The 25,425-nt window shown below is 36.7% G+C and overlaps 1 protein-coding gene across 1 annotated transcript; it reads left to right on the top strand.

The window, feature by feature from the left end:
- The first annotated feature begins 1,888 nt into the window (after window positions 1–1,888).
- On the top strand, window positions 1,889–24,960 carry CDKL2 (cyclin dependent kinase like 2). Its single transcript, XM_078068772.1, has 12 exons — window positions 1,889–2,125; window positions 2,649–2,827; window positions 4,346–4,458; window positions 5,674–5,813; window positions 8,471–8,559; window positions 10,560–10,695; window positions 12,184–12,482; window positions 13,085–13,178; window positions 15,462–15,585; window positions 15,828–15,934; window positions 21,438–21,526; window positions 22,842–24,960. The coding sequence occupies exons 1-11, from the start codon at window positions 1,904–1,906 to the stop codon at window positions 21,501–21,503; spliced, it is 1,569 nt and encodes a 522-aa protein (XP_077924898.1). The 5' UTR covers window positions 1,889–1,903; the 3' UTR covers window positions 21,504–21,526; window positions 22,842–24,960.
- Window positions 24,961–25,425: the final 465 nt, after the last annotated feature.

The following is a 25,425-nucleotide window of genomic DNA, read 5'->3' as shown; positions in this document are numbered from 1 at the left end:
CCTCTCCCTCCTCCTGCTCTCTTTCTATCAAATAAATAAATAAAATCTTAAAAAAAATGTCAGTATGGCTTAGTGGTGAAGAATAAGAAATCTAAATATTTTGCATTCAAGTCAGCTGCAGGTCTGGGTGTGCTTATATTGCAGACATTCTAGACATGGAGGAGGAACTAAACAAAAATGAAATGTTTTCAGGAAAAGACAGAGGTCACAGTGACTGGGTTCTAATCCTGCCTCTAGCAGTTATTGCTTTGTGACCTTGGACGGGTTACTTAACTTCTGTGTGCTTTAGTTTCCTCATCTATAAAATAGAATAATGATGGTATCTATTTCATAGGGTTTTTGTGCTTGAATAGTGTCTGGAACATAGTAAGGAGTATGTAAATATTGGTTATCATTATTTATAATATGCTGTTTTAGTACACCTTTAAAAATATTTTTCTATATAATCTCTGAATTATGTTTAAAATATTGGATATGTTTCCTTTGATAATTTGGAAATTACCTTTTGTAATTATTTGTTAGGATTTTTTTACTTTTTCCTAGTTTTTTCCTATTTTTTTTACTATTTGTTACTTTTATAACTATAGAATTATATATATACTTAATCCTTTGTAATTATTATGTTTCTATTTCCTTTTCTCTGCCACTCATCTGATTTTCAAAAACATCTTATTTATCTTAGTGTTTACCATGAAACCTATAATTAGGCCTTGTAATTTAAAATTTCAGTTTGAAAATATAATTTTGACCCATTGACAAGGAAATCAGCACACATACACTCTTGTTTGCATCTTTTCTTCTTTCTTCAAAATTTGTTAGTAATATCATTTGTGCCTTGTTAGGTTTTAAATATTCACTTTCTGTTTTGTGACCATGATGCCCACATTTGTCTAAGACTTAGTCCCTCACTAATGGATTCACTGTTTATATTCAGAATTTTCATTGTCATCTTTTATATGAATGACAGTTTTGTTGGGTATAAATTTCCTGGATCATTATTTCATTGAAGGTTTTCAGGGCTGTGTTCTAGTAGTTTCTTTCCCTTTAATGATGGCGACATTATCTGATGAGTATTCATCCACCATTTCTGTTTCCTTCCCCTTTCTTCCTCTTTTCTTATAGTATCTTTGAATAGATCCTGGATTGATTTCTTTTTGATTGTTTCTTATCTTGTAACAAAGTAAGCCCTTCCTGGACTAGCTATCTGTAGAAGGTTCATTTGGGGGAGAAGCTGTGATCTTGTTCCAGGCTAGCAGGAATCCACCATGGTTCACAATGTTCCTTACAATGCAAGCCTGATTTGTGGGATTGACTTCTGTTATCCTTGCATTTGCTGGTTTGTTCATAATGAGTTATTTTGCCATCCATTTGGCCTCACCAAGAGATTGCTTCCAGCGGAGGAGTTTCTGTGTGATTATTCAGGCCTCACTTCCCTGCTGTTCCTTGGTACCATTCAGTTCTAGGGTTGCTTTCACTGACAGCCCATGAATCTTGTTCCTATTTTATCAAAGGAGTTTTTTGTTTTTTTGTTTTTCCTTTTCAGGGTATGTCACCAATTTTGGATTACTCTGCTCTCCCAGCTTTTTAGCCACAGGCCATCTCTTGGTAGCTTCCTAAACTTCTGTTTTGACCTTGACTACATTTGGCAGTCCCACCTCATTTGTTGTGGGTAGGGGTCATAGATCCTGCTTAGTTTCATCAAAGATGGAGCTACATTTTTTTTTCTCATTGGTTTTATTGTGTTCTTTGAGAGGAGAATAGGGCAGTATGGTCTTTTGACTATAATTGAAAAACAAGAATATTCTTTTAACAATTTATACTGTTCATGAATTTTATTTATATGTTTTTCTTATGCTAAGATTTTAGATTGTGACTGATTGCTAAATAATTCAATGTTGTAAAAATGATTTTGCATTTTTTTTTACAACAGCAACTGAGGCATGAAAATCTGGTGAATCTGTTGGAAGTGTGTAAGAAAAAAAAACGATGGTACCTAGTCTTTGAATTTGTTGACCATACAATTCTTGATGACTTGGAGCTCTTTCCCAATGGATTAGACTACCAACTGGTTCAAAAGTATTTGTTTCAGATTATTAATGGAATTGGATTTTGTCACAGTCACAATGTAAGTATTTAGTTTAAATAATTATTTTGCCAATGATTAACTTACCAGATACCATACTTAATGAGACACTTGCCTAGCCTGAAGTTTGGACCAGGCTTCGCTCTTTTACTCTCCTTCACTCGGATTGTCCTTCCATTTCTATATTTATCCAGGTCGCACGTAGTATTAGAGACCTATATTAGAAGGCACCCCTTTCATAAAAATTTTCCATGACCACTCTAGTGTTCAGTGATAGCCTTACTCCATTAGTCTTGAGAGTAGTCATTAATAGAACAATTGATTTGGTATTTAGTAATATATATTTCATCCAATATCTTTGATTGTTTAAGTGAAATTTCAGGCATAAGTGTCCTTTCTTGCCTAGCCAGGTCCCAGTTACTTTAAAGCCAGGAACAATTTTATATGCTTTTATTTGTATTCATCATAGGGACAAAAACAGTACCCTGCACATGGCAGGCGCTCAAAAAATAATTTGCCTAACTTGATGTGCCCATATGTGTCATATTCTGTTTTTTTTTCTTAGATCATACACAGAGATATAAAGCCAGAGAATATATTAGTCTCCCAGTCTGGCGTTGTCAAGTTGTGTGATTTTGGATTTGCGCGAACATTGGCAGCCCCTGGGGAAGTTTATACTGATTATGTGGCAACCCGATGGTACAGAGCTCCAGAACTATTGGTTGGTGATGTCAAGTATGGCAAGTAAGATATCAACAAGGGGGTGGAGGGCAGGGAGGGCAGATTTAATACTTTTTTCTTGATAAAATGGAATGTTTCTAATATAATAAAAGATCCCTGTAACACTGAAAGGAAGTTTTGCATTTAGGGAGATTTATAAGGTGACTTGTTCTTTTTGGTGCTTCTCCTTTAAAGGTTTTTTTTGTGCAATGAGTTGGGAAAGCATACTTATTTTAAAGGTAGGGAAATCAAGGTAAGTAAGTGGTCTGTGTTTTACGATGGGTCGGAAATAGATATGTTTATCACTTGTAAAGAGAGGGAACGTTGGATAAGTCTGACACTGTTGGAATGAGGCAAGGTGGAGCTGGCAAATTGGGGTGGAAACATAATTGAGTGAAGTGTTTTTAAAACATGAATTATCTGCATGAATGAATTCTTCAGAGAAGGGATGGTAACTTCTACTGCTTTGGGTAGAAATCTTTCTAAAATGTTTTCTGTATTTTCTGTGTTTTCAGTGCACACATCATTTAATATTTTCTTGATTACTCTCAGTTCTCATTTTATTGTTATACTGTAAGTTTTGTACCATTTTATTTTTTTGAAAAATTATTTACTTCAGAGAGGGGGCAGGGGCAGAGGGAGAGTCTTAAGCAGGCTCTGTGCAGAGCATGGAGTCTAATGCAGGGCTGGATCTCACGACCCTGAGATCATGACCTGAGCCGAAACCAAGAGTTGGACTCCTAACTTACTGCGTCACTCAGGCGCCCCTGTACCATTTTATAATTCAGCTATGACCTTAAGAAATTTCAAGGTAGGGGTGCCTGGGTGGCTCAGTTGGTTAAGCGTCTGCCTTCAGCTCAGGTCATGATCCCCGAGTCCTGGGATAGAGCCCCTTGTCGTTGGGCTCTCTGCTCAGCGGAGAGTCTCCTCCCTCTCCCTCTGCCTGCTGCTCCCCCTGCTTGTGCTCTCTCTCTCTCTCTCTGTTAAATAAATAAATAAAATCTTAAAAAAAAAAGAGAGAGAAATTTCAAGGTAGTTGTCCCTATGCTAATGACACCAGCACATTAAATTCTTGTGACTGATTTTTAAGACGGTTCTTCTATTTTTTTCCCCTGTTACTATCAGTTCTCCTTGTTGTTACTGAATGTGTCTCCGACAACCCCTGGTATGCTGTTTTCAGTGTATGGTGGGATAGACTGATCAACCTTGTTAGAGTTACGTGTAAACAAAGAACAAATAGGCTCTGAATGGAAACCCAAAAGGCTTATTTCCAGAATAAAGTACACATAATAAAGATTTTGACTTTTCAGAAGCCTTTTCCCACTTATGTCACATAATTGAAGTTCCTGAAAATTTGACTTGGGTAAAATTGGGAATTAGTACTTGAAGTTTATAGGGAAATGTATTTTTATGGGTAATTTAAAGCTTGCTTCTACTACTGTTCTCAATACCCAAAATACCAAGTAGTAATATGCAGAACAGACTCAGTGACAATAAACATAGTAGGATGCCAGATTTTATACCACATTTCTTCTATTCCAGGGCTGTTGATGTGTGGGCCATTGGTTGTCTGGTGACTGAAATGCTCATGGGGGAACCCCTTTTTCCTGGAGATTCTGATATTGATCAGCTATATCATATTATGATGTGTTTAGGTAAGATTATACATCTGCATTTTAAATTTTAGAGGTTTTTCCCTTATGTTTTTGCTCGTCTTGGTTTTACAAGTTGTTGGTATGTTAAAGATGGTATGTGTTTTAAGTGGCAGTAGGGAGCAGATAGGAAAATCTCATCTATCTGTCTATATTAATTCATTCTCAGTCTGGCTTTGGCTTGTCTGACGTATGGTCTTATTCATGCTCTCATCCACCCTCCTGTCTCACTCCCCACAAAGAAAAGAGCAAAGACTGTAAATTTTTTCTGTACTTTTGCACTCAGTAAATCACATGTAGAGGATGCAAATGATGATTTATTTTCCTTGGGTTAGCAAGCGTTTGGTGTAATATGACTATTACCCTCATCCTCTCCTTCAAACTGAGAGACACAGAGACTTCCTAGGTAGTTTAATCTTAGTGCTTTGGACAGAATTTTAAAGCTAGACTATCGAAGTCTTCTTACATTTGTTGAAATATCAACTTCATGTTCATAGATGGGACTTGGAAAATGGAAATAATGGGAAAATACTTGAGTTATTTAACTATTGGATTTTAAGTTTCCAGGGTAAAAATTCAATAAACAATTCAATAGGTTCTTACAGCAGAATTTTCATATTTTACACTAGATTAGGTACTAAAATTGAAGAAAAAGATAGAAGTGCTCAAATCAGACCTTAGACACAGGTACAAAATCAGTAGATTTAAGAATTTTTTAAACAATTTTAATTTAAAAAAATTAAAACAATTTAATCTTAATTTTAGAATTAAATTCTTAAAGGGTGGAACTGATTTATCTAGATTAGATTTGGATCATATGACTAATGATATTTTCATTGTTTTGGACAGCACTTTACGCTTTGTTGTTAGAAATGAAGTGTTGGTACTTATATCTAAAAAATTATAAAATGTTCTTTGCTTGTCCTTTATCTGTGCTCCCTTACGATTTCACTTCTATATATAGTGGCTTGTGAATTTTCTAAATGAGTAGGTTGAGATAAGAATGTTAATTTTCTTGAGTTAACTTGCATTAACACCACTATGAAGATTGCTGGATGCCACCACCATAAGAACACTGTTTTGGTTGATTTTGCATGCTGAGAGAGCCCCGAGTCCATAAGTAGTATTCCACTCTTTTGTCCAATCCACTTTACCCATTTCTTTGCTCTTTCTATCATGATGTATAATGACAGAGATATGTGCTATTCTCACTTCCAGGTAATCTAATTCCAAGACATCAGGAGCTGTTTTATAAAAATCCTGTGTTTGCTGGAGTAAGGTTGCCGGAAATCAAGGAAACAGAACCTCTTGAAAGACGCTATCCCAAGCTCTCTGAAGTTGTGATAGATTTAGCAAAGGTAATCATACTGTTTACTTTCTTATAGTGAATTTATATTATAGAGACTTGGTTTTCTCTTTTTCTTGTCTAGTTGATCTTTTAGGTCAACAATTTCAATATTGATTTAATTAAATTAAATTAATTAATTTTAAGTAAACTCTACCCCTGACATGGGGCTCAAACTCACGACCCTGAGATCAAGAGTCGATGCTCTACCGACTGAACCAGCCAGGAGGTCCCCCACCCCCGCCGCCTTTTTTTTTGGCCGGTGGGCTCTAAGCCCAACTTGGAGCTTAAACTCACAACCCGCAGATCGAGAGTTGCATGCTCCACTGACTGAGCCAGCCAGACACCCTTCTGTTTATTTTAATTTTTTTTTAAAGATTTTATTTATTTGAGAGAGAGCACAAGCAGGGGTAGTGGCAGAGGGAGAGGGAAAAGCAGGCTCCTTGGGAGCCTGATGTAAGACTCTGATCCCAGGACCCTGCGATCATGACCTGAGCCGAAGGCTTAATTGACTGAGCCACCCAGGCGCCCCTGATTTTAATTTTTGTACATAAAGAAAGAGTTTAAATAATTTGGCAGGGGGATCTTCAGAGAGAAAGGCCTGAAAAATTTACTTGTTTTAAGAAACCATTTACTGTTGTTATCTAGCATGTTTTAAGTGTGAAAATATCCTCACAACAATATGTTTAACACTTAAGATGTAAGCCTATGCAAGTGGAAAAGAGAAGACAAGTAGGATAAGGAAATAAAAAGAAAGGAAAAGAAGTAGCAAAATATTAAAATACAGGGCATAAGATCATGAGCTGTACTATCTTGTTAAAGAGGCTGTTGCTTAGCCACTGGATTCACTAAGTGAACTTAACAAATAAAAGATCATCACCTTTGCCTTGTCTTTGAGGAAGATATTAGGGAAATTCTTACTGGACCTTTGGAATTGTAATCATGGAACACTACATCAAAAACTAATGATATAATGTATGGTGAATAACGTAACATAATAAAATAAAAAAAATTCTTATTAATTTGGACTCTCTTGAAGTATTGATAAAATAAGTACAGTATATCTGAAACACCAGGATCATATGACATTTTCGCAAGATGTTTTTTGCTTTTTAAAATTTTTAAACGAGTTGTTAAAAAAAATTTAGTAAGCTTATAAAAAATTATAACAAGTTCTTAGAAGAATATATGTCTACTTTTCTACATAATCTTCTAACAGATTCAAATATTTTTTATTGAGACCAGCTTTATGATGTCTATAGAGATTTAAAGGGAATTAAGGTAAAACTATTATCCAATTTATGTCCCTTATAACAGAATTATATAACTTTTAAACATTTTATAATGGAAAATTTCAAATATAGAAAAGAAAGAATATAGTAGTATAATGAACCCTTGTGTACTTATCATCTAGCTACAGCAATTAACAACCTTTTGACAATCTTTTACCTATCTTCACCCTCCTCAACTTTGTTTTCTGTAGTATTTTGAACCAAATCCCAGATACTATATTATTTCACTTATAAATACCTTAATTATTTGTAGAACTTTTCTTGTTCACTTAAAGCTATTTATTGAGTTCCTTCTATTTTTATTGGCATTGAGTGGTTCCAATAAATCAGAACAAGACCTGCATTAAAATAAAATAATGTAAAGTATCCGGTACAGTAATATATACAGAATAGGCCCTTTCCCTTCCATTCTGCAAGGGCTTTAAATTTTAAAAATTCATGATAATTCCCTAATATTATAAAACTTCTAGCCAATGCTCAAAGTTTCATTGATTTTCTCATAATTTCTTTTTATAGTTTGAATTAGGATCTACATGACATCTGTAGATCACAATTGGTTGATATATCTTAATTTATAAGCTCATATTCGTCTCTTTCTTTTTTGTTTAAACCTTGCCATTTATTTGATAAAGAAAATAGGCGGTTTGACCCTTAGAATTTTCCACATAGTATAGGTTTTATGTTCCTCCCTGTCCTGTATTTCTTATAAACTCATAATAGAACTAGAGCTTGATCTGAATCAGGTTGATTTTTGGCAAGACTACATCTGGTGGTCTTTCTTTTTGTGATATTAGCAACCATTGGTGGTCATGGTCTAGATTTGTTCTTTCTTTTTCTTTTTTTTAAGATTTTATTTATTTATTTGAGAGAGAGAGCGCGCATGAGAGGGGGGAGGGTCGGGAGGGTCAGAGGGAGAAGCAGACTCCCTGCCGAGGGGAGCCCGATGCGGGACTCGATCCAGGGACTCCAGGATCATGACCTGAGCCGAAGGCAGTCGCTTAACCAACTGAGCCACCCAGGCGCCCTGTTCTTTATTCTTTATCATTTATTATGTGCTTTTAAAATTCATTGACCATAAAGAGCAATTTTCTATTTTTCTTTCAAAGATTTTATTTATTTATTTGAGAGAGAGAGAGAAAGGGAGAGCATGAGCAGGGGGGAGGGGGGAGGGGCAGAGGGAGAAGCAGGCTCCCCGCTAAGCAGGGAGCCCGATGCAGGACTCGATCCCAGGACCCTGGGATCATGACCTGAGCTGAAGGCAGATGCTTAACCAACTGAGCCACCCAGGCACCCCAATTTTCTATTTTTCTATATTTAGAAATCTAAATGTAGGCAGTTTTTCATTGATATGAGCTGTGTATATTCCTTGGTTTTCCAGAAATGCTTACATATTGACCCAGACAAAAGACCCTTCTGTGCTGAGCTCCTCCATCATGATTTCTTTCATATGGATGGATTTGCTGAGAGGTATAGTACCGACTCATGTTTTCTGGGGCACCCCATCCTAGAGTTAAAGTAAGGGTATTCTCTTACTTCTCTACCCACCTGCTTTTATAGGATCTCAAATATTTACAACCCTACCTCTATTCACCCTTAGCAATTATGCAGTGCTTAGAAGTGGCCCCCTGAATTCACTAAATTAGGGATCTTGGTTTTCACGAAGCAGTCACTTCGTGCTTTTCTTTCTGTTTCCCACTGGAGACATCTACCCCTCAGGTCACTGATTTGTATGTTGCTGCCAGCTGTGAGATGCCATCATCTTGGGTACTGATGCATTTGCAAAGGTGCCGTCTCCCGTTGCCCCTGACCTCACACCACAGCCAGTCCTACGACGCTGTTGCCACTGCTGTGCTGGGACCTTGCTGGGCCCAACCTGGGTGCGCCAGAGCTGCCGGCGTGGGCTCTTGTGCTGCCCCAGCTGCTGGCATCCGTGCAGCTGACAAAACCAAAGATAGTGAGATGAGGGGCAATGACAGTGCTTTATATTTTGGCAACTCGATTTAATCTTTAGCTTAATAAAAGATACCCCGGCTCTCATATTTGCATTTGCATTCAATTAGTTGTGATATGTTCTTTCGATTGAGATGTATGAAGAAACTTTGGCCTCACACAAATATATAGTTGCAAAATGGAAGAGTATTTTAATAGCCCTTTTAGATAATTGTGAGTATTCTTTATCGATTCCATACCCAAAACTGTGATACTATACCAAAACTTGACACTGGTAATTTCTTAAAGGCTGGTTGCGTTGTGGAATCTGAAACCTATCAGTGAACTTTTCTTACCCTGTTACATTAAAATCCATTTGTCTAACTTGCACTTTTTTTTTTTTTAAAGATTTTATTTATTTATTTGACAGATTAGAGACACAGCGAGAGAGGGAACACAAGCAGGGGGAGTGGGAGAGGGAGAAGCTGGCTTCCTGCCGAGCAGGGAGCTCGAGGCAGGGCTCGATCCCAGAACCCTGGGATCATTACCTGAGCCGAAGGCAGACGCTTAATGACTGAGCCACCCAGGCGCCCCTCTAACTTGCACTTTGAGTAGATCTTTTACCCATGCATGCTTTTGTAACATCATTATGAGTCATTTGGAAAATATTGTTTTGTTAAATAATGTAGATCTTTAAAATGATAACATATTTCATTATATGGTATCAAAAAGCCACATTCTCTGTCATCAGAAAAGTCTTTTTAAGTATTGGGAATCTGTTAAGGTCACAGTAGTGGACACAAGTTTAACAGAATTCTAATTTTGCATAAAATTTGAATTTTATCATTAACACAAATATTATCTGTTGCTTTCCCTTCTTCATTAAAAAAAAAAAAATGTCTGCAGAATACCCCAAGTCTGAATAACTGTAGTAGTTTTCTGTCAGTTTTTAAGTAAAAATATTCCATGAAAAAAGTGGCTAGTATAGTTTGTATTTCAAATACTCACACAATTCCTTTTCTTTTTTTTATTTTTAAAGATTTAATTTATTTGAGGGAGAGAGTGTAGGAGCAGGGGGGAGGGGCAGAGGGAAAGGGAGAAGCAGACTCCCTGCTGAGCAGGGAGCCCAATGCTGGGCTTGAACGAAGGACCTTGGGGTCATGACCTGAGCCAAAGATCAGCCGCTTAACCAACTGAGCCACCTAGGTGCCCCCATAGTCTAGTTTAATATTCAATTTTAAAAAAGATTTTATTTATTTATTTGAGAGAGAGGGTGAGTGAGAGAGAGAGAGAGAGAAGGAGCAGGGGGAGGGGCAGAGGGACAGGGAGAAGCAGACTCCCCGCTGAGCAGGGAGCCAGATGTGGGGCTGGGACTCCAGGATCATGACCTGAGCTGAAGACAGATGCTTAACTGACTGAGTCACCCAGGTGTCCCTTAATACTTAATTTTTAAAAATAAATACCTTGAAAATGAATTTTTTTCTAGATTTATCTGTTTTATGCAATTTTATTGCATTGACAAATGTATTTTTATGTAGATTTTCTCAGGAACTACAATTAAAAGTACAGAAAGATGCCAGAAATATTTCTTTATCTAAAAAATCCCAAAACAGAAAGAAGGAAAAGGAAAAAGATGATTCCTTATGTGAAGAGAGAAAAACACTTGTGGTACAGGTAATGACCATGTCTTAATGTGTATTAAGTTTTTTTTTTTTTAAGATTATTTATTTATTTATTTATTTGAGAGAGAGAGAGAGAGAGAGAGAAAGAGCACAAGGGGCGGGGGTTGGAAGGGGCAGAGAGAGAAGCAGACTCCCTGCTGAGCAGGGAGCCCGACACAGGACTCGATAACAGGACCCCGGGATCATGACCTGAGCCGAAGGCAGACGCTTAACCAACTGATCCTCCCAGGTGCTTCAGTGTATATTCAGTTTTAGATTTAGTTTATCCTTAAATTTTTGGAGTTAAAAAATGAAGATGAAGAAAGGTTTTCTGAGTGGTGAACACGTTAACTTTTAGGTTAGTTGTGAAAATGTTATCTTCTTTTTAGACATTCCCTTTTAAAAAACTGTCTTAACATATCATGTATTGAGTGCCTACTGTGTATCAGACTGTGCAATAGGTCTTGTCAGGAAATCATATTCATCTAAGAACATTTAGATACTCGTGCTCACGTGTAAACACATGGACACAAACCATTTTTTTCCTTAAGTGATAGGAGAGAAAAATATCACTTTAAAAATTTTGTATAGAGCATTTTAAAATTGATATTCAAATTATTTGAAGTTTACTTTTGCAGGTAGGTTATCCAGAATCTGTTCTTGGTGAGGTAATTCAAGTCCACTGCCAACCCACTCCCAGTTTCTCAAGTGAACTGAAAGAAGAAGGAGTTCTCAATTTTATATTTCAATTTGTACTTTAGATATATAAGAACAAAAGTGGGCATACTTTGTTCCTCTTTCACATTTTTTTCTACTGAAATATATATATAAATTTGCTATATGTATGTATCATATTAATCTGATGCTAGTGTGAATTGCATTTCTTTTTCTTTTAGAGATTTTTTATTTTTAAGTAATCTCTGCACCCACCGTGGGGCTCGAACTTACAATCCTGAAATCAAGAGTTGCATGCTCTACTGGCTGAGCCAGCCAGGTGCCCCGTGAATTGCATTATTTTTTATTATTTTTTATTTTTTAAATTTTTTTAAAGATTTTATTTATTTATTTGACAGAGAGAGACACAGCGAGAGAGAGAGAACACAAGCAGGGAGAGCGGGAGAGGGAGAAGCAGGCTTCCTGCGGAGCAGGGAGCCCGATGCGGGGCTCGATCCCAGGGCCCTGGGATCATGACCTGAGCCGAAGGCAGACGCCCAACGACTGAGCCACCCAGGCGCCCCTGCATTTTTATTCAAAATACATGTCTGACCAAGAATCCTGGGTTTAATTTTAATTCTATAGATAGAGTAAAGAAAACAGGAGCACAGTAAGGTGGTATTTATGGAATTTTGCTTTGGTTGACAAATTCTTTATAGGAAGAGATGATTTTTCATTCTCCTCAGATCATTAATGTTTTTAACTTTTTTTTTTTAGCAAAGGCAATATATTTTGTTTATTGCAGTATATTTGACATACTGTTATTAACATTTTTATTACTGGTCAGGATACCAATGCTGATCCCAAAATTAAGGATTCTAAAGTATTTAAAATAAAAGGGTCAAAAATGGATGGAGAAAAGGTTGAAAAAGTCAGTCGAGCTTCAAATACGAGCTGTCTCCCTGACCATGGGATGAGCCACCTCAGAACGGTGCCTCCTACCAGCCTCCGAGATTGCAGCGATGGCAGTGTGGACCACTCTAGAAGTCCGGGTGTGGCAATCCCTCGCCTTGCGCACAGCCTTGCTGGGGTGGCTCCCGGTATTAATTCTGGAATGGTGACTATCCCAGGAGTTCCGAGTTACAGGTATGAATTAGGAAAATAAGAACAAAGAGTTGTTTAAAGGGTATGTTTGCAAACTGCAAGTGTTTGTCAATTCAGCCATATTATGTTAGTTTCAGGCTTCTGGGTGCTCTTCTTTCTTGTCAGGATTCTGTTTCAAAAGCCTTTTGGCCTACGTGATGAAAATTACTAGCATTTGATTAAAAAAAATTCACCTGAGTATTAAGAAAGAAGGATTGTGTACTGTTTAAGGTGAAGAAGCTTTACAACTATTTAGTCTAAAAACGTGAAAGGAGGTTATCATAATAAAAGCAGTAATTGGTTTTAAGGGTCTGCTGCTACATGGTATGGCTGTGGGCGTTTGGTGGTCCAAAGAAGCTCATTTTGGAAATTTTGCTGGAAGGAAAGTAATTTATTTGGTTGGAGTTGGGAGCTAGGTGGGAGGCATGAGGGTAGCGGCAAAGGACAGAATGTTTCACCAGATCTATATTCATTGTGTATTTAAGAACAGGCATTAAATGCTGATTAAACTGCAGGTCGCTTGGTTTTGTGTCATTTGGTTTTGGTTTTGTGCTTGAAAAATAATTACCGCTGGTTCTAACTTAAATTTTTTGTTGTTGTTACAGAGTGGATGAGAAAACCAAGAAGTATTGTATTCCATTTGTTAAACCAAATAAACATTCTCCATCAGGCATTTATAATATTAATGTGACCTCATCAGTAAGTGAACTATTCCCAGTGGTAGAAGAGCAAGCATTAGTCATTTCTAGACTTCCACTCATTTTAAATATAATAGCGAAGAACTGAGTCTTTTATTTGGAGACATATCATAAAGTGGAACCTTAATTATATGTATATCAGCCCAACCTGTCATAATCAGAAATGTGAAAGTCTTAAAGTTTAAGTAAGTTTTGCAAGTCTAGAAGTTTAAATATAAGATATTATTTAAATGACATCTGCTTTAATTTTTTTGGTAACAGTACATTTTCTTAATACTTGGTGATAGGTTCTTTTGTAGAGTAGGTGACAAGATAAATTGTACCTCACTCATGCCAGATTTTTGGTGAAAGTATTCTATTTATTCATTTACAAAAATTTATTATGTATTATATATGAGACACTGGAGATGGATAAATCAAATCCCTCTCTTCAAGGAGCTCATGGTCTAGTTTAGGATCAACAGATTCAAACAGTGTCAGATTATAATAGTGGAATCATGTACAAGGTTCAGAGGTCTTCTGAAGATTCAGAGGAGTGTTATTATGCTCAACATAGCTGCCAGAATGCTTCTTTTTTTTTTTTTTTTTTTTTTTTTTAAAGATTTTATTTATTTATTTGACAGAGAGAGACACAGCAAGAGAGGGAACACAAGCAGGGGGAGTGGGAAAGGGAGAAGCAGGCTTCCCGCGGAGCAGGGAGCCCGATGCGGGGCTCGATCCCAGGACCCTGGGATCATGACCTGAGCCGAAGGCAGACGCTTAACGACTGAGCCACCCAGGCGCCCCCAGAATGCTTCTTTTTAAAGTTAACTTAAATCATCATTATTCTTCCACTCAAAACCCTCCATTGTCTTGTCATCTCTGAATAAAGACCAAAGTCCTTGACAGGGCCTGTAAATCCCTGATTGACTTCCTCATCCCTTTATTCCATTCCGGCTACTCTCTTGATCAATCCATTCCAACCCACTGATTTCCTTGTATTCATCGAACGTGACCAGACATGCTCCTACATTTGGGCTTTTGCACTTGTTATTTCCTCTGCTTTAGAACATTGTTTCCCCCGATAATCCAAAGAATTTGCTTTTTCTCCTCCTTGGCTTACATGAAGCCTTATTGTGAGGTCCTCTCTAATATTTGAACTCATTTTGTCTCCCATTACTCTCTATCCTCTCTCCTTGCTTAATTTTTTCCCATTGCATACACCTAACAGCCTCTATATTCACTTATTTATATATTGTCTGTCTCTCCCAACTAGAATGTAAGTTTCTGAGGCAGAAATATGTGTTTTGTTTGTTTCCTTCCTTACAGCTCTACCCTATACCTAATACAGTGTCTAGCACATAGAAGATGTTTGAGGAATGTGGTGAATTAATTCTTCTGCCAGGGAATGGGAGGTGTGGATGTGTTCCCAAAGGAGTATTTTTCTCCCAGATTTCCCTCCTCTACCCTTCTCATTATCCTCAGTCTGAAAAATATAGTCTTCTTTTCATATCTCTCATGATTTGGGCATTGCATTTGTTTTTCTTTTTATTATTCTTGGCCCACAATTTCTATAACCATAGTACTTCCCTTTTCTTCCACACCCTACTGATTTCTCTGTAGATATTTTTGTGTTTTACATTCTTGGTCTGCTTTGGCAGATTACTTTGATCAGCAAGGCTTTTCAGAGTAGCTGGCTCAATACCACGTTGCTGGAATTGATATCGGCCTTCTTTCAGGCATTGCATAATCAAGGCTGTCTGTTAATTTTAGATCTTATTTCTGTTTATCCTTATTTTTAAGAGGCAGTCAAGAGAGGAGGTAGGGATTAGTGGGGAGAAGACACACTTGAGTCTCTTCTTGATGAAAATTAATGGAGGCAGAGTTAAGCCTAAACTTTCTTCAACATCTGGGTTGAAGACCAATACCCCTCTCCCCTGCCTCATGCTCTAATTCTGAGATGTGAATAATGTATTATTATAAGCATCTCTTATATATTTTATTTGTCACTCTTTGAATATGTAAATCTAGTAGTTTGAACTCATTATTTTTTTTGTACTTACAGATAGTTCTTTTGAACTAATTATTTTATAACTGATTTGAACCAAGAGCCTTAACACTTACTCTATTCAGAGAACAAGAAGAAACATCCAATTAAAGAAACTCAAAAGCTCATTGCAGGACTTCTGAAGTTTTGTGTTATTCTTAAATTCCTGAAGTTTAGGATATCAATATATTAGTTACAAAAGGGGAAGCCAAGCTTACCTGGGAGCTAATTCACTTGTGTTAATCATTCTGATATTAGGTCACTAGTGAAAAGAGCCTACTTCAGGCAAATAAGAAAAGAAGGGAATACTCTAAGACAGATGTCCGTTTGCCTGAACTAAACTATAATCATCTCCCTGAACTAAGAGCCTTGGAAGGCATAGGTATGTTTATAATGCTTTTACTTTTTCAGCCTTTTTGTATACATTATTGAAAATGTATGTTAAATAAACTAACAAAATACTAAATATAAAAATTAGAGTAACTTTACATATTTATGTAAATATGTCCAGATGTATATAAGTAAATATGTACACTGAGTACACACTGAGGGACAGATTCAGAATGTGGAAAAGCTAAAAAAATGTCTAATTTTTTCACTGTGTTTATGGTTATTTTTATTTAGCTCGAAATTCCAGGTTAATAAGGAAAGAGAACAAAAATCTTTCAGAATCTCGAATTCCTTCTCTGGCCACTATTGACTTGCACACGCCCAGTATCGCGTTACATCAGGTACGGAAATCCTCTCCTGGTTGGATAGAACTTGGGTCTCATAATTCCTTATTAAACTAGCTTAGGGAAAGTTTGCTTTTAAGGATTGGGCACATTTATTGGTAGGATCTATACCATTTTGTTTGTTAAATTTTTTCTTACTGTTCATTGTCCTCAGTACCTTTATTACATATATATTTATATAGACATTTTCCAGCTTGCAGTCATCACTTTTTTATAGATTAAAAATGCATGTGTGTGTGTGTGTATGTGTGTGTGTGTGTATAAAGCTTAACTATGGCTTTTATATAACTTTTGTGGTAATTTATAGTATTTCACTGCATTAACCCCAATGTTATAACCCATATTTCATTCCTTGAATTGTTTTTATTCTTTTAAAATGTATCATCTATTTGACATTTTCCCCCAAGACAATCCACTCCATGCATGTTAAAGACTGGTTCTTCCATATATAATTATTTTTCTGTAATTTCTCTTAATTCTTCAGAATACTTACGTTTCTGCTGCTTCAACAACAGTCATATCACTCATTTTCACATTAAGAAAACAGGCAGACTTTTAAATTTCCTGAGCCAACCATAACTAGTTATAAACTTTGGATATGTATCATTGCACTTACAGATTTCTCACCTCTCCTTGACGCTGGACAACTTTTGTTTTGGAATTTAATTCTGCATCCTCATTATTGAAGCATTTCTGTTCCCTAGGAAGCACCTGTATGTTGCCTCTGTCTCTATGTGGATGTTTTTTTCTACCACTACTCCTTAAATAATTTTGTAGAGCTCTACAAACAAGGGGAATAATATTGTTGAGGGGAACAAATTACAGAGACAGTTACCCAGCGATACTGAGAAACAGGTTTATTGACTGCTATTACATAACCAAATCTAGTTTCATGAAATGGAAGAAAAGCTTTGGCGGCCTTCATACTTCAAATTTTTATTTGTTCCTTTGAACTAATCCTCTTGTATTTATAAACTGGTTCTGCATTTTTATTCTTAGTTTACTTGTTCATTTCCCAGTTGTATTTAAAATACACTAAAGGAGAAAGTAAGTGTAGTGAAAAACACAAATTAATACCAAAATAAGATGAATGTGTGTGTGTGGAAAATCTGAATGGGAAGAGAAACAACAGGAGACTGAAAGCAAGAGGCTTTCTGGCGGAAGCTGTGACTTGCCTTGCGCTTTTCATGGTATGGATCAATACGTTGAACCAAATTTTGTTTCTGTGCCTAACACAAACATTTTCATATTTATAAAAGTCTATTTTTATAGACTTGTGGAACATCTGTAAGATAGATCTTTGTAAGTAAAGTATGGCATAATCCATGGAATCTGTCTCCACTCGCCCACTTCCTACACACTTACACCCGTTATGTACTTTTCTATGCACGTAGCTACACGTTTTTTTCTCTTAGCAGTGGTGAAGCTTCATCCCACAAATTTTGATATGTTGTATTTTCATTATACTCAGTCCAAACATTTTCTTAGTTCCCTTGTAATTTCTTGTTTAACCCAGGAATTATTTAGAAATGTGTTGTCTTATAGTTAGATATTTGAGGTTTCCCTAGTATTTTATTATTATTGATTTGTAATTTAATTCCATGTGGTCAGGGAATATACTGTGTATGATTTTGATTGTTTTTGATTCACTGAGATATGTTTTATGGCCCAGCATATGGCCTATCTTGGTGAATGAACCTGTTCCCTTGAAAATAATGTATATATTCTTCAGTTGTCGGACATACCCTACTATAAATGTGAAATTAGAGTAAGGTGGTAATAGTGTTCTTCAGATCTTCTGTGTCCTTAATGATTTTTTTGTTTGTTTGGTCCTATCAGTTTCTGAAAGAGTGCTGTCAAAATCTTTTACTGACTGTGGAATTACTTATTTTTCTCTTATATCTGTTTATTTTTGTTTCATGTATTTTAAATCTCTATTATTAGGTACATATACACTTATAATTGTTTTTGTCTTCCTGATACACTGTTCCTTTTATCATTATGAAATGTCTCACTTTATCTCTTGTAGTGCTCTGTGCCATGAAGTTAATTTTATCTGAGATTAAGATAGCCACTCCAGCCTACTTATACTTATTTGTTTCCATGGTGTATCTTTTTACTTTCATACAGTCTGTTTTTAAAATTTACAGTGTTTCCTATAAGTAGGGTCTTTCTTTTGTATCCATTCTGTCAGTTCAGTTCTTTTAATTGAAATGTGTATTGGTGTTCTCTTGCTGCTAATATACTGCTACCAACTTAAAATACTTCCTATCTCACAGTTTCCGTGGGTCAGAAGCCCGGGCATAGCTGCTTCTCTCCTTGAGTCTCACAGGTCGAAATCAAGATGTCAGCAGAGCTGCATTTCTTTCTGGAGGCTCTAGGGGAGAATCTATTTCCAGGCCCACTCAGATTGTTGGCAGAATTTAGTTCCATGAGGTTGTGGGACTGAGGTCCCTGTTTCTTTGCTGGCTGACCCTTGGGGGTTGTTGTCAGCTTCTAGAGACTACCCACATTCCTTGCCTTGTGGCCTACTTCTCCCATCTACAAAGCTAGCAATAGTGGTCAAGTCCTTCTGACTCTTTGATCCTCTCTTGCCTCCCCTTCTGTCTCATCTCTGACTTACTCTTCTGCTTTTAGGAGTGCCCGTGATTGGTTTGCCAGGCCTATCCTGGGCCTGCCAGAATAATCTTTCTATCTGAGGGTCAGCTTATTAGTAACATTAATTCCTTGTGCAAAGCTGCTTCATAGCAGGAGCTAAATTAGTTTGATTGACTAAGCAGGGGCAGGAATCTTAGGGGGATAGTTTCAGAATTCTGCCTGCTAGTGAATACTTAGGCCATTAACATTTAATGTGATTATTGATATATCTGGATCTAGGTCTATATATTATATAGATACAATATATATAATATATATCTTATATAGATATAAGATCTAGCTCTTTATATTATTTGTTTGTTTGTTCCCTTGTTTTCCCTTTCCAGTCTTCTTTTGTATTTGAATATTTTTAGTATTAGCTTTTTGGGGATATTTCTTGGTATGATTTTTTTTAGTGATTGCTTTAGGTTTTGCAATGTACATAACTAATCTTTCACAGTGTACTTAGGGTAAATATTGTACCACTTATAAAATGTAGAAAACTTGCAAACATATTTCCTTTTACTTCAACCTGGACTTTATGTTAGAATTATATGTCTCTTATTTACATACATTGAAAACTATACTAGGTCATACATTTTGCTGTAAACAGTCATAAATATTTTAAGCAATTAAGGGAGAAAAGTAGTCTTCTATATTTACCTAACCACTTACCGTTTCTGTTGTTCTTACCTTCTTTCTTAAAGATTACAGTTTTGTTTTCTGATATCATTTTTCTTCAGCTTGAAAAACTTTCTTTAGCATTCCTTCCAGAGCAGGTTTGATGAGTGACAAACTCTTTTAGTTTTACTTCATTTGATAATAACTTTATTTTGCCTTCATTCCTTAAATATATTTTCAATGGATAAAGAATTTGAGTTGGTAGGTTGCTTTTTAAAAATTTTTCTTCCAGGACTACGAGACATCATTCCTTTATCTTATGATCTCTCTGATTTCTGGTGGGACATTTTTAGGCATTTGAATTTTTTGCCTGTATGTAATGTTTCATTTTTGTCTAGCTCTTTTCAAGATTTTATCTTTATCTTTTTGTGTTCATTAGCTTGGATATGATGCACTAAGCATAGTTTTCGTTGAATGTGTACTGTTTGGCATTTGCTGAACTTCTTGATTTATAAACTTACCTCTTTTACCAAATTTGGGAAGTTTTTGGTCATTATTTTTTCAAATATTTTTTTGTGCCATAATATTTCTGTCTCTTTTTTTTCTGAGAGTCCAATGACATAGATATGAGACCTTTTGGTATTTTCTACAGGTTCCTGAGACTCTGCTTTCCTTCATCTTTTTTTTTTTTTTTAATCTCTGCTGTTCAGATTGGGTAGTTTCTATTGATTTATCTTCAAGTTCTTTGACTCTTCACTTTGTCATTTTCATTCTGCTATTTAAGCCTGTCCAGAGAAGTTTTAAAATTTCAGATACTGTATTTTTAAGTCCTAAAAGTCTACTTGGTTCTTTTTTAGGGCTTGTATTTCTCTGCTAGGAATTCCTGTTTCTTCATTCATTTCAGGTTTGTTTTCCTTTACCTCATGTAACATAGTTATATTACTTCTTTAAAGTCTCTCTCTCTCCCTCTCCCTATCTATCTATATAACTTATCTAAGTTTATAAAGTCCCAACATCTGGGCCATTTCAGGATTGGTATCTGTTGATTGCCTTTTCCCTTGAGAATTGATCACACATTCCTGGATTTTTTTTTTTTTTAAGATTTTATTTATTTATTTTACACAGAGAGAGAGAGAGAGCACAAGTAGGGGGAGCAGCAGGCAGAGGGAGAGGGAGAAGAAGGCTCCTGGCTTAGCAGGGAGCCCGACGAGTGGCTTGATCCCGGAGCCCTGGGATCATGACCTGAGCCGAGGGCAGATGCTTAACCGACTGAGCTACCCTGGTGCCCCGCTGGATCTTTTTATGGCCAATAATTTTGATTGTATCTTGGAAACCGTGAATGTTATGTTGTGTAGTCTCTGGGTCCTGTTCTAATCATTTATAATCTTCTGGAGAATATTGAAATTTTTGTTTTAGCAGGCAGTCATCCAAGTTTTGTTCACCCTATAAATTCTGCCTTATCTCCTGTGAGAAGTGTTTTCAAACCTCAGTTCTCTAAGTCTTTGATATCCTAGTTTGCATCTGTCCTGTGCTTATGTGGCTCCGGGGTTAGCTAGAGACTTGTGAAGGTAATTCAAATCTCAGTTCAGTCCTCCCAAGCCTCTGCTGTGCTGGTGGGGCTCTCCCATGCATGCATGCTTCAGGAGCTGGGCTGAGACTCCTGTGGGTCTATACACAGAATTAGAGCGTCCCCTCCTCTAATTCGCTTCCCTCCAGGACCATCCCTCTCCCCCCGTACTTCCTGGCTTGCAGGGACCCTTTTTCCTGGTTTCTCTGGGATAACAAGGGAGTTTCTTTCAGACTTTTGGCCTCTTGTACTTCTTCATTACTCTGAGACTAAGGCCTGCTTTTTGGGCAAAGGCATAGGAGTAAAAAACAGACAAAATTGGAAACTGACCCCCATGTGAAGGACCACATTGCCAACTTTTGACTCCTCTCCTTAATCTTCAGTTGTTTTTTATATTTTTCTTAAAGGGTTTTATTTGTTCGTTCAGTAGGAGAGATGGGTTGCAGCGGGTTTGTACTACCTCTGCACCTCAGAAGTATCTTGTAACACATGTATCAACAAAGAGGCCAAAGAATAACATCTCTTTACTTCATCATCCTCTTCTGTGCCAACAACTTGAGCTATGAGTAGTTAATTCTAAACATCTGATATTTGAACAACAAGAATTTGGATTTGGGGAGGATTGGGACTTTCACAATCATTGAGAATCTGTAATGCTTGACTATTAACTTATAGGTATCAGGATCTCCCCTGTCAGATGATTCGGAGGCTGATTTGCGTCGAATGGAACACCAGCACTGAGAGTCATTTTGGTTCTGAACTGGGTATGTCTGGTTTCTCATACTTAAAGCAAAGTAACCCTCCATGGGAAATATTTTATAGCTTGCTGAAGTTCAAATTCTGCAGCTAAAGCATTCTCCAGTGATTGATTCCATGAGAACTCCTGATAGAGAAAGAGATGTGCCACTTAAAAAAAACTAGAAGTGGCATTTGTTTATGGGATGAAATCCCTTTTCATAGAGCTTGCATCTCTTGCTCTTAAACTAATCTCCTGTATTTTATTGGCTACAGTAATGTGAATTTACAGTGACAAGTGCTGTGGAAGGATATATACTTATCTCCATTATCAGTCATTTGTCCCTTTGGGCTTTTAAAGCAAGAAAGACAAAATGATTGCTTGGTAATCTTTTTCCCAATAAAGAAGGATCAGCACTATAATAGATGATTGCCTTCCTTTTATTTATTTTTATTTTTGTTTTTTATTTTTTGCTTCTAATGGACTTTATCACTGTCCTGCTCCAACACCACAGTAAAAAGGGCCCCGCAAGCTCCAGGCCTGTACCATGTGTCACCACAGTGAAAACAGGGCCCACTGGAACACTTTCCCACCCCACTGTGGACCTACTCGCAGGATAAACACATGTCACACATTTTTTTTTAAAGAAAACAGAATAAATTAATAACTTAAGTGACTAGACACCAACAGTGATTTGAAAAATTAAATGTCAATTTTAAATGGTAACAGGATTGCCTTCCTTTTAAGTATAACTGTTTAGTACTAAAAAACCGAAAAACAAAAATCGGACCTTTTGAGTGGTAATTTACTATGTGACAAGTCATCCAATGTTTAGTATCTTATTAACTCTGTAAAATGTGATGATAATAAAATCCCACATTCTCATAAATGTGTTGTTGGAATTAATCTTTTAACCTCCACAAAGCCTTTGGAAAGTCTGTGACATCATATGTGAATTTACTGTGAAGTGAACAAGTCTTAAGTTTCAGTTCCTCGCTGCTACGGGTCCCTTCCCAGGCCCTGGGAGAAGTCTTTGCAATGCACTCATTACACATACTCTATAAACTGTAGCCCCTATGAAACTTGGATCTATGTTGTCAAAACTAGTCATTATTTACATACAAGGAGATGGTGTGCTATACATGACAGTTTCGGTTGATAATTGTCCTAAAGATTGCCTTTAAAATCTTGTTTTTGATATATATGGTCTAAAGTTTTCTTAGACTGTGTAATACTTACAATATTACAAATATATTCAATGTGAGAAAGCAAGTGAGATAGAAATCCATTTCTAGGAAGATTTTATGTAGACCATTTGGGCATATGTCCCCCTGTGATTTTAGATGCTGCTTTAGCCCTTGAGATGACATCGTCTTGCCACAAAAGTGCTGATATCCTACAAAGAGAGATTCGTGGGTTTGTCCTTTACTTCGGAACTGCCTGCATTTTCTGAGAAAGGCCTTGCAGAAGAAAAAAGACAAAGACTTCCAAGTGTTTCCCAGGAAGCCCCTCCCCGACTGATATCCTGTCACCTTTCAAGTCCACTGTTGCTATTTCAAGATATATCCGATGGAAGAATAGTGATATGGTTCTTGTTACATGAATGTGTATTTACTATTAGTAGATTGTGCATTTAAAATTACCCAAGATTAAAAATGAGTTTAAAAAGGGACAAAGAAACATTATAATGGTCATGTTATATGAACTTTCTGTGTTATCTGTGTAAACGTGTACATTTATTTAGGAATGGGTTTGGTGGAGGAGGTGATAAAAACTAAGATCTGTTGAAGAAATGAAAAAATTAGGATCAGTAAGAGAAAATGTTTCCTTTACCCTAATTTAACTATAAATATACATTTAAAAAGCTTGCTTGTTTCTAGGCTTAAGGAGATATGTAATTGCTCTCTATAGATAGACGTATGTCTTTGGTTTCTGTGATTATTGTTGATGTTTGATCATTATATTATGGGAATCTGACCTCTCTGCTGATTTTCTAAGAACCACACTAATGCAAATTTCTCAAAGAAACCTTTTATGTCTAATGATTAAGTGTGACTCCGACCTTAGATAGTCCTCTTTATTGTAAGATTCTGGTGCCAGTGTTCCTGCATGCAGGAACAGGATTGAAATAAGAATGGTAAAGGAGAATTTTGTAGGTAATCTTTCGAGTTGAGGACTATGCTTGTCATTGAGAAAGGAAGTATATACATACAGAATTAGGAGATGGGAAGCTGGCTTACCGACCGACTTGGACTGATTACTTTTCTCTTGGCCAATTACTGTTGAACTCCACCCTGAAGAGGCTTTGGGAAGGAAATGTCCACTGTTATGGACTTCACTCCTGTCTGCTGATAGTTTGAAGGTGATAGCAGACAGCACCCAGAGGTGTTCCTGTCTTCTTGTTTCCTCAAACACTTAGGCCTTCCCGAAAGTTCTTCATCAACAGGCAAAACTATCTACCTACAGTCCACACATCTTTTCTCGGGCCCCAGTCCACGACTTTCAGGTGGGAAGCTTAAGCCAGTTTGGCTCTAGGTTTTTGATTTCTAGTGTGCTGGTCATACTTGGCATTTATTGTTTTAGAGAATGGTTGTTAAGGGGACCAGAATTTGTGTGGGATTTTTGCCTTAACCAGTTAACAACGTGTTGTTTTTTTCCAAAAGGCACTGACTAGAACTTAGCCCAAGAATTTAACTAGCACTTTTCTCTATTACTCTGCGGAGCTTAATATTGAAATTCTGACTTTAGATACTTGGTCCTCAGAAGAGCAGGACATTCAGGAGGAGGCAAATTGAGGGATTCCAAAGTAGAAGTCTGTAGGTGGTTCAATTAAAATTTGGTCTTGATTTTGAAGCTCTATTTTTAACCTCTGACCAGGTGTTTGACTAGATTGGTATGACTAACGTGCTAGACAAAAGTAATGTGTAGGCATGAATAGGCTTCACACTGAGGTATTGTTTTATTTTTACTTTAAGAAGTGTTGCCAACGGACTGTACAGCGTGGGAAGCAGACAGTACTTAAAAGCCAAGTGGCTTTCCAGCTTATTTTGGTGTTGTTTTTATTTAAAGATCAGTGTGACCATATCACCTCAATGTCTGAGGATCTAAGATCAATTACCTTTTCATTTCTATATTTGCTTTTGGTATCTTTTGTCTATGAAAACAGTTTGTGAACTTTAGAATTAAGGAACTAAATATAATTTACTGTAAGTGCAAGCTGAGACTGGAGGATCATATGTGGTTAGAACCTTGGCAGAACTACTTGAAAAAGAAGATTTTGCAAACTGGAGCTATAGATACGGAACCAAAAATAATTCTTTCAGTTTAAGATTACTTTGCTCTCCTTACAAGGATGCGATTAAACCTAATAGGAAATATGTGTACGTCCTGGTGGAGAGAAATGGGCTTGCTGTGTGGATGTATGTTTTACAATTAATAAATATTATATCTTACTGAGCTCCACAGATGGTTTTATTTGCATTTATTTAAGAGCATACAAATAATGTATACAACATTGTATGGAATTCAACAAATAAATTTGAAATAATCTGTTAATTCTTTTTTGGAAACTTTGGATACAGGGGTGGCAAGTTGTCTTTTTTTAAATTAAGTTTTTAATTTTAATTCCAGTATAGTTAACATAGTGTTATGTTAGTTTCAGGTGTACAATATAGTGATTCAACAATTCTATACATTACTCAGTACATGGTAAGTGTACTCTTAATCCCCTTCACCTATTTCTCCCACCCCCCCACCTACCTCCCCTCTGGTAACCCTCTATTTGCTCTCTATTTAAGGGTCTGTTTTGAGGCACCAGGGTGGCTCATTTGGTTAAGCGTCTGCTTTCGGCTCAGGTCATGATCTCGGGATCCTGGGATCGAGCCCCATATTGGGCTCCCTGCTCAGTGGGAAGTCTACTTCACCCTC

The sequence above is a fragment of the Halichoerus grypus genome, chromosome 3, assembly GCF_964656455.1.
Source record: "Halichoerus grypus chromosome 3, mHalGry1.hap1.1, whole genome shotgun sequence".
NCBI lineage: Eukaryota > Metazoa > Chordata > Mammalia > Carnivora > Phocidae > Halichoerus > Halichoerus grypus.
This window is presented reverse-complemented; position numbering and strand designations above follow the sequence as displayed.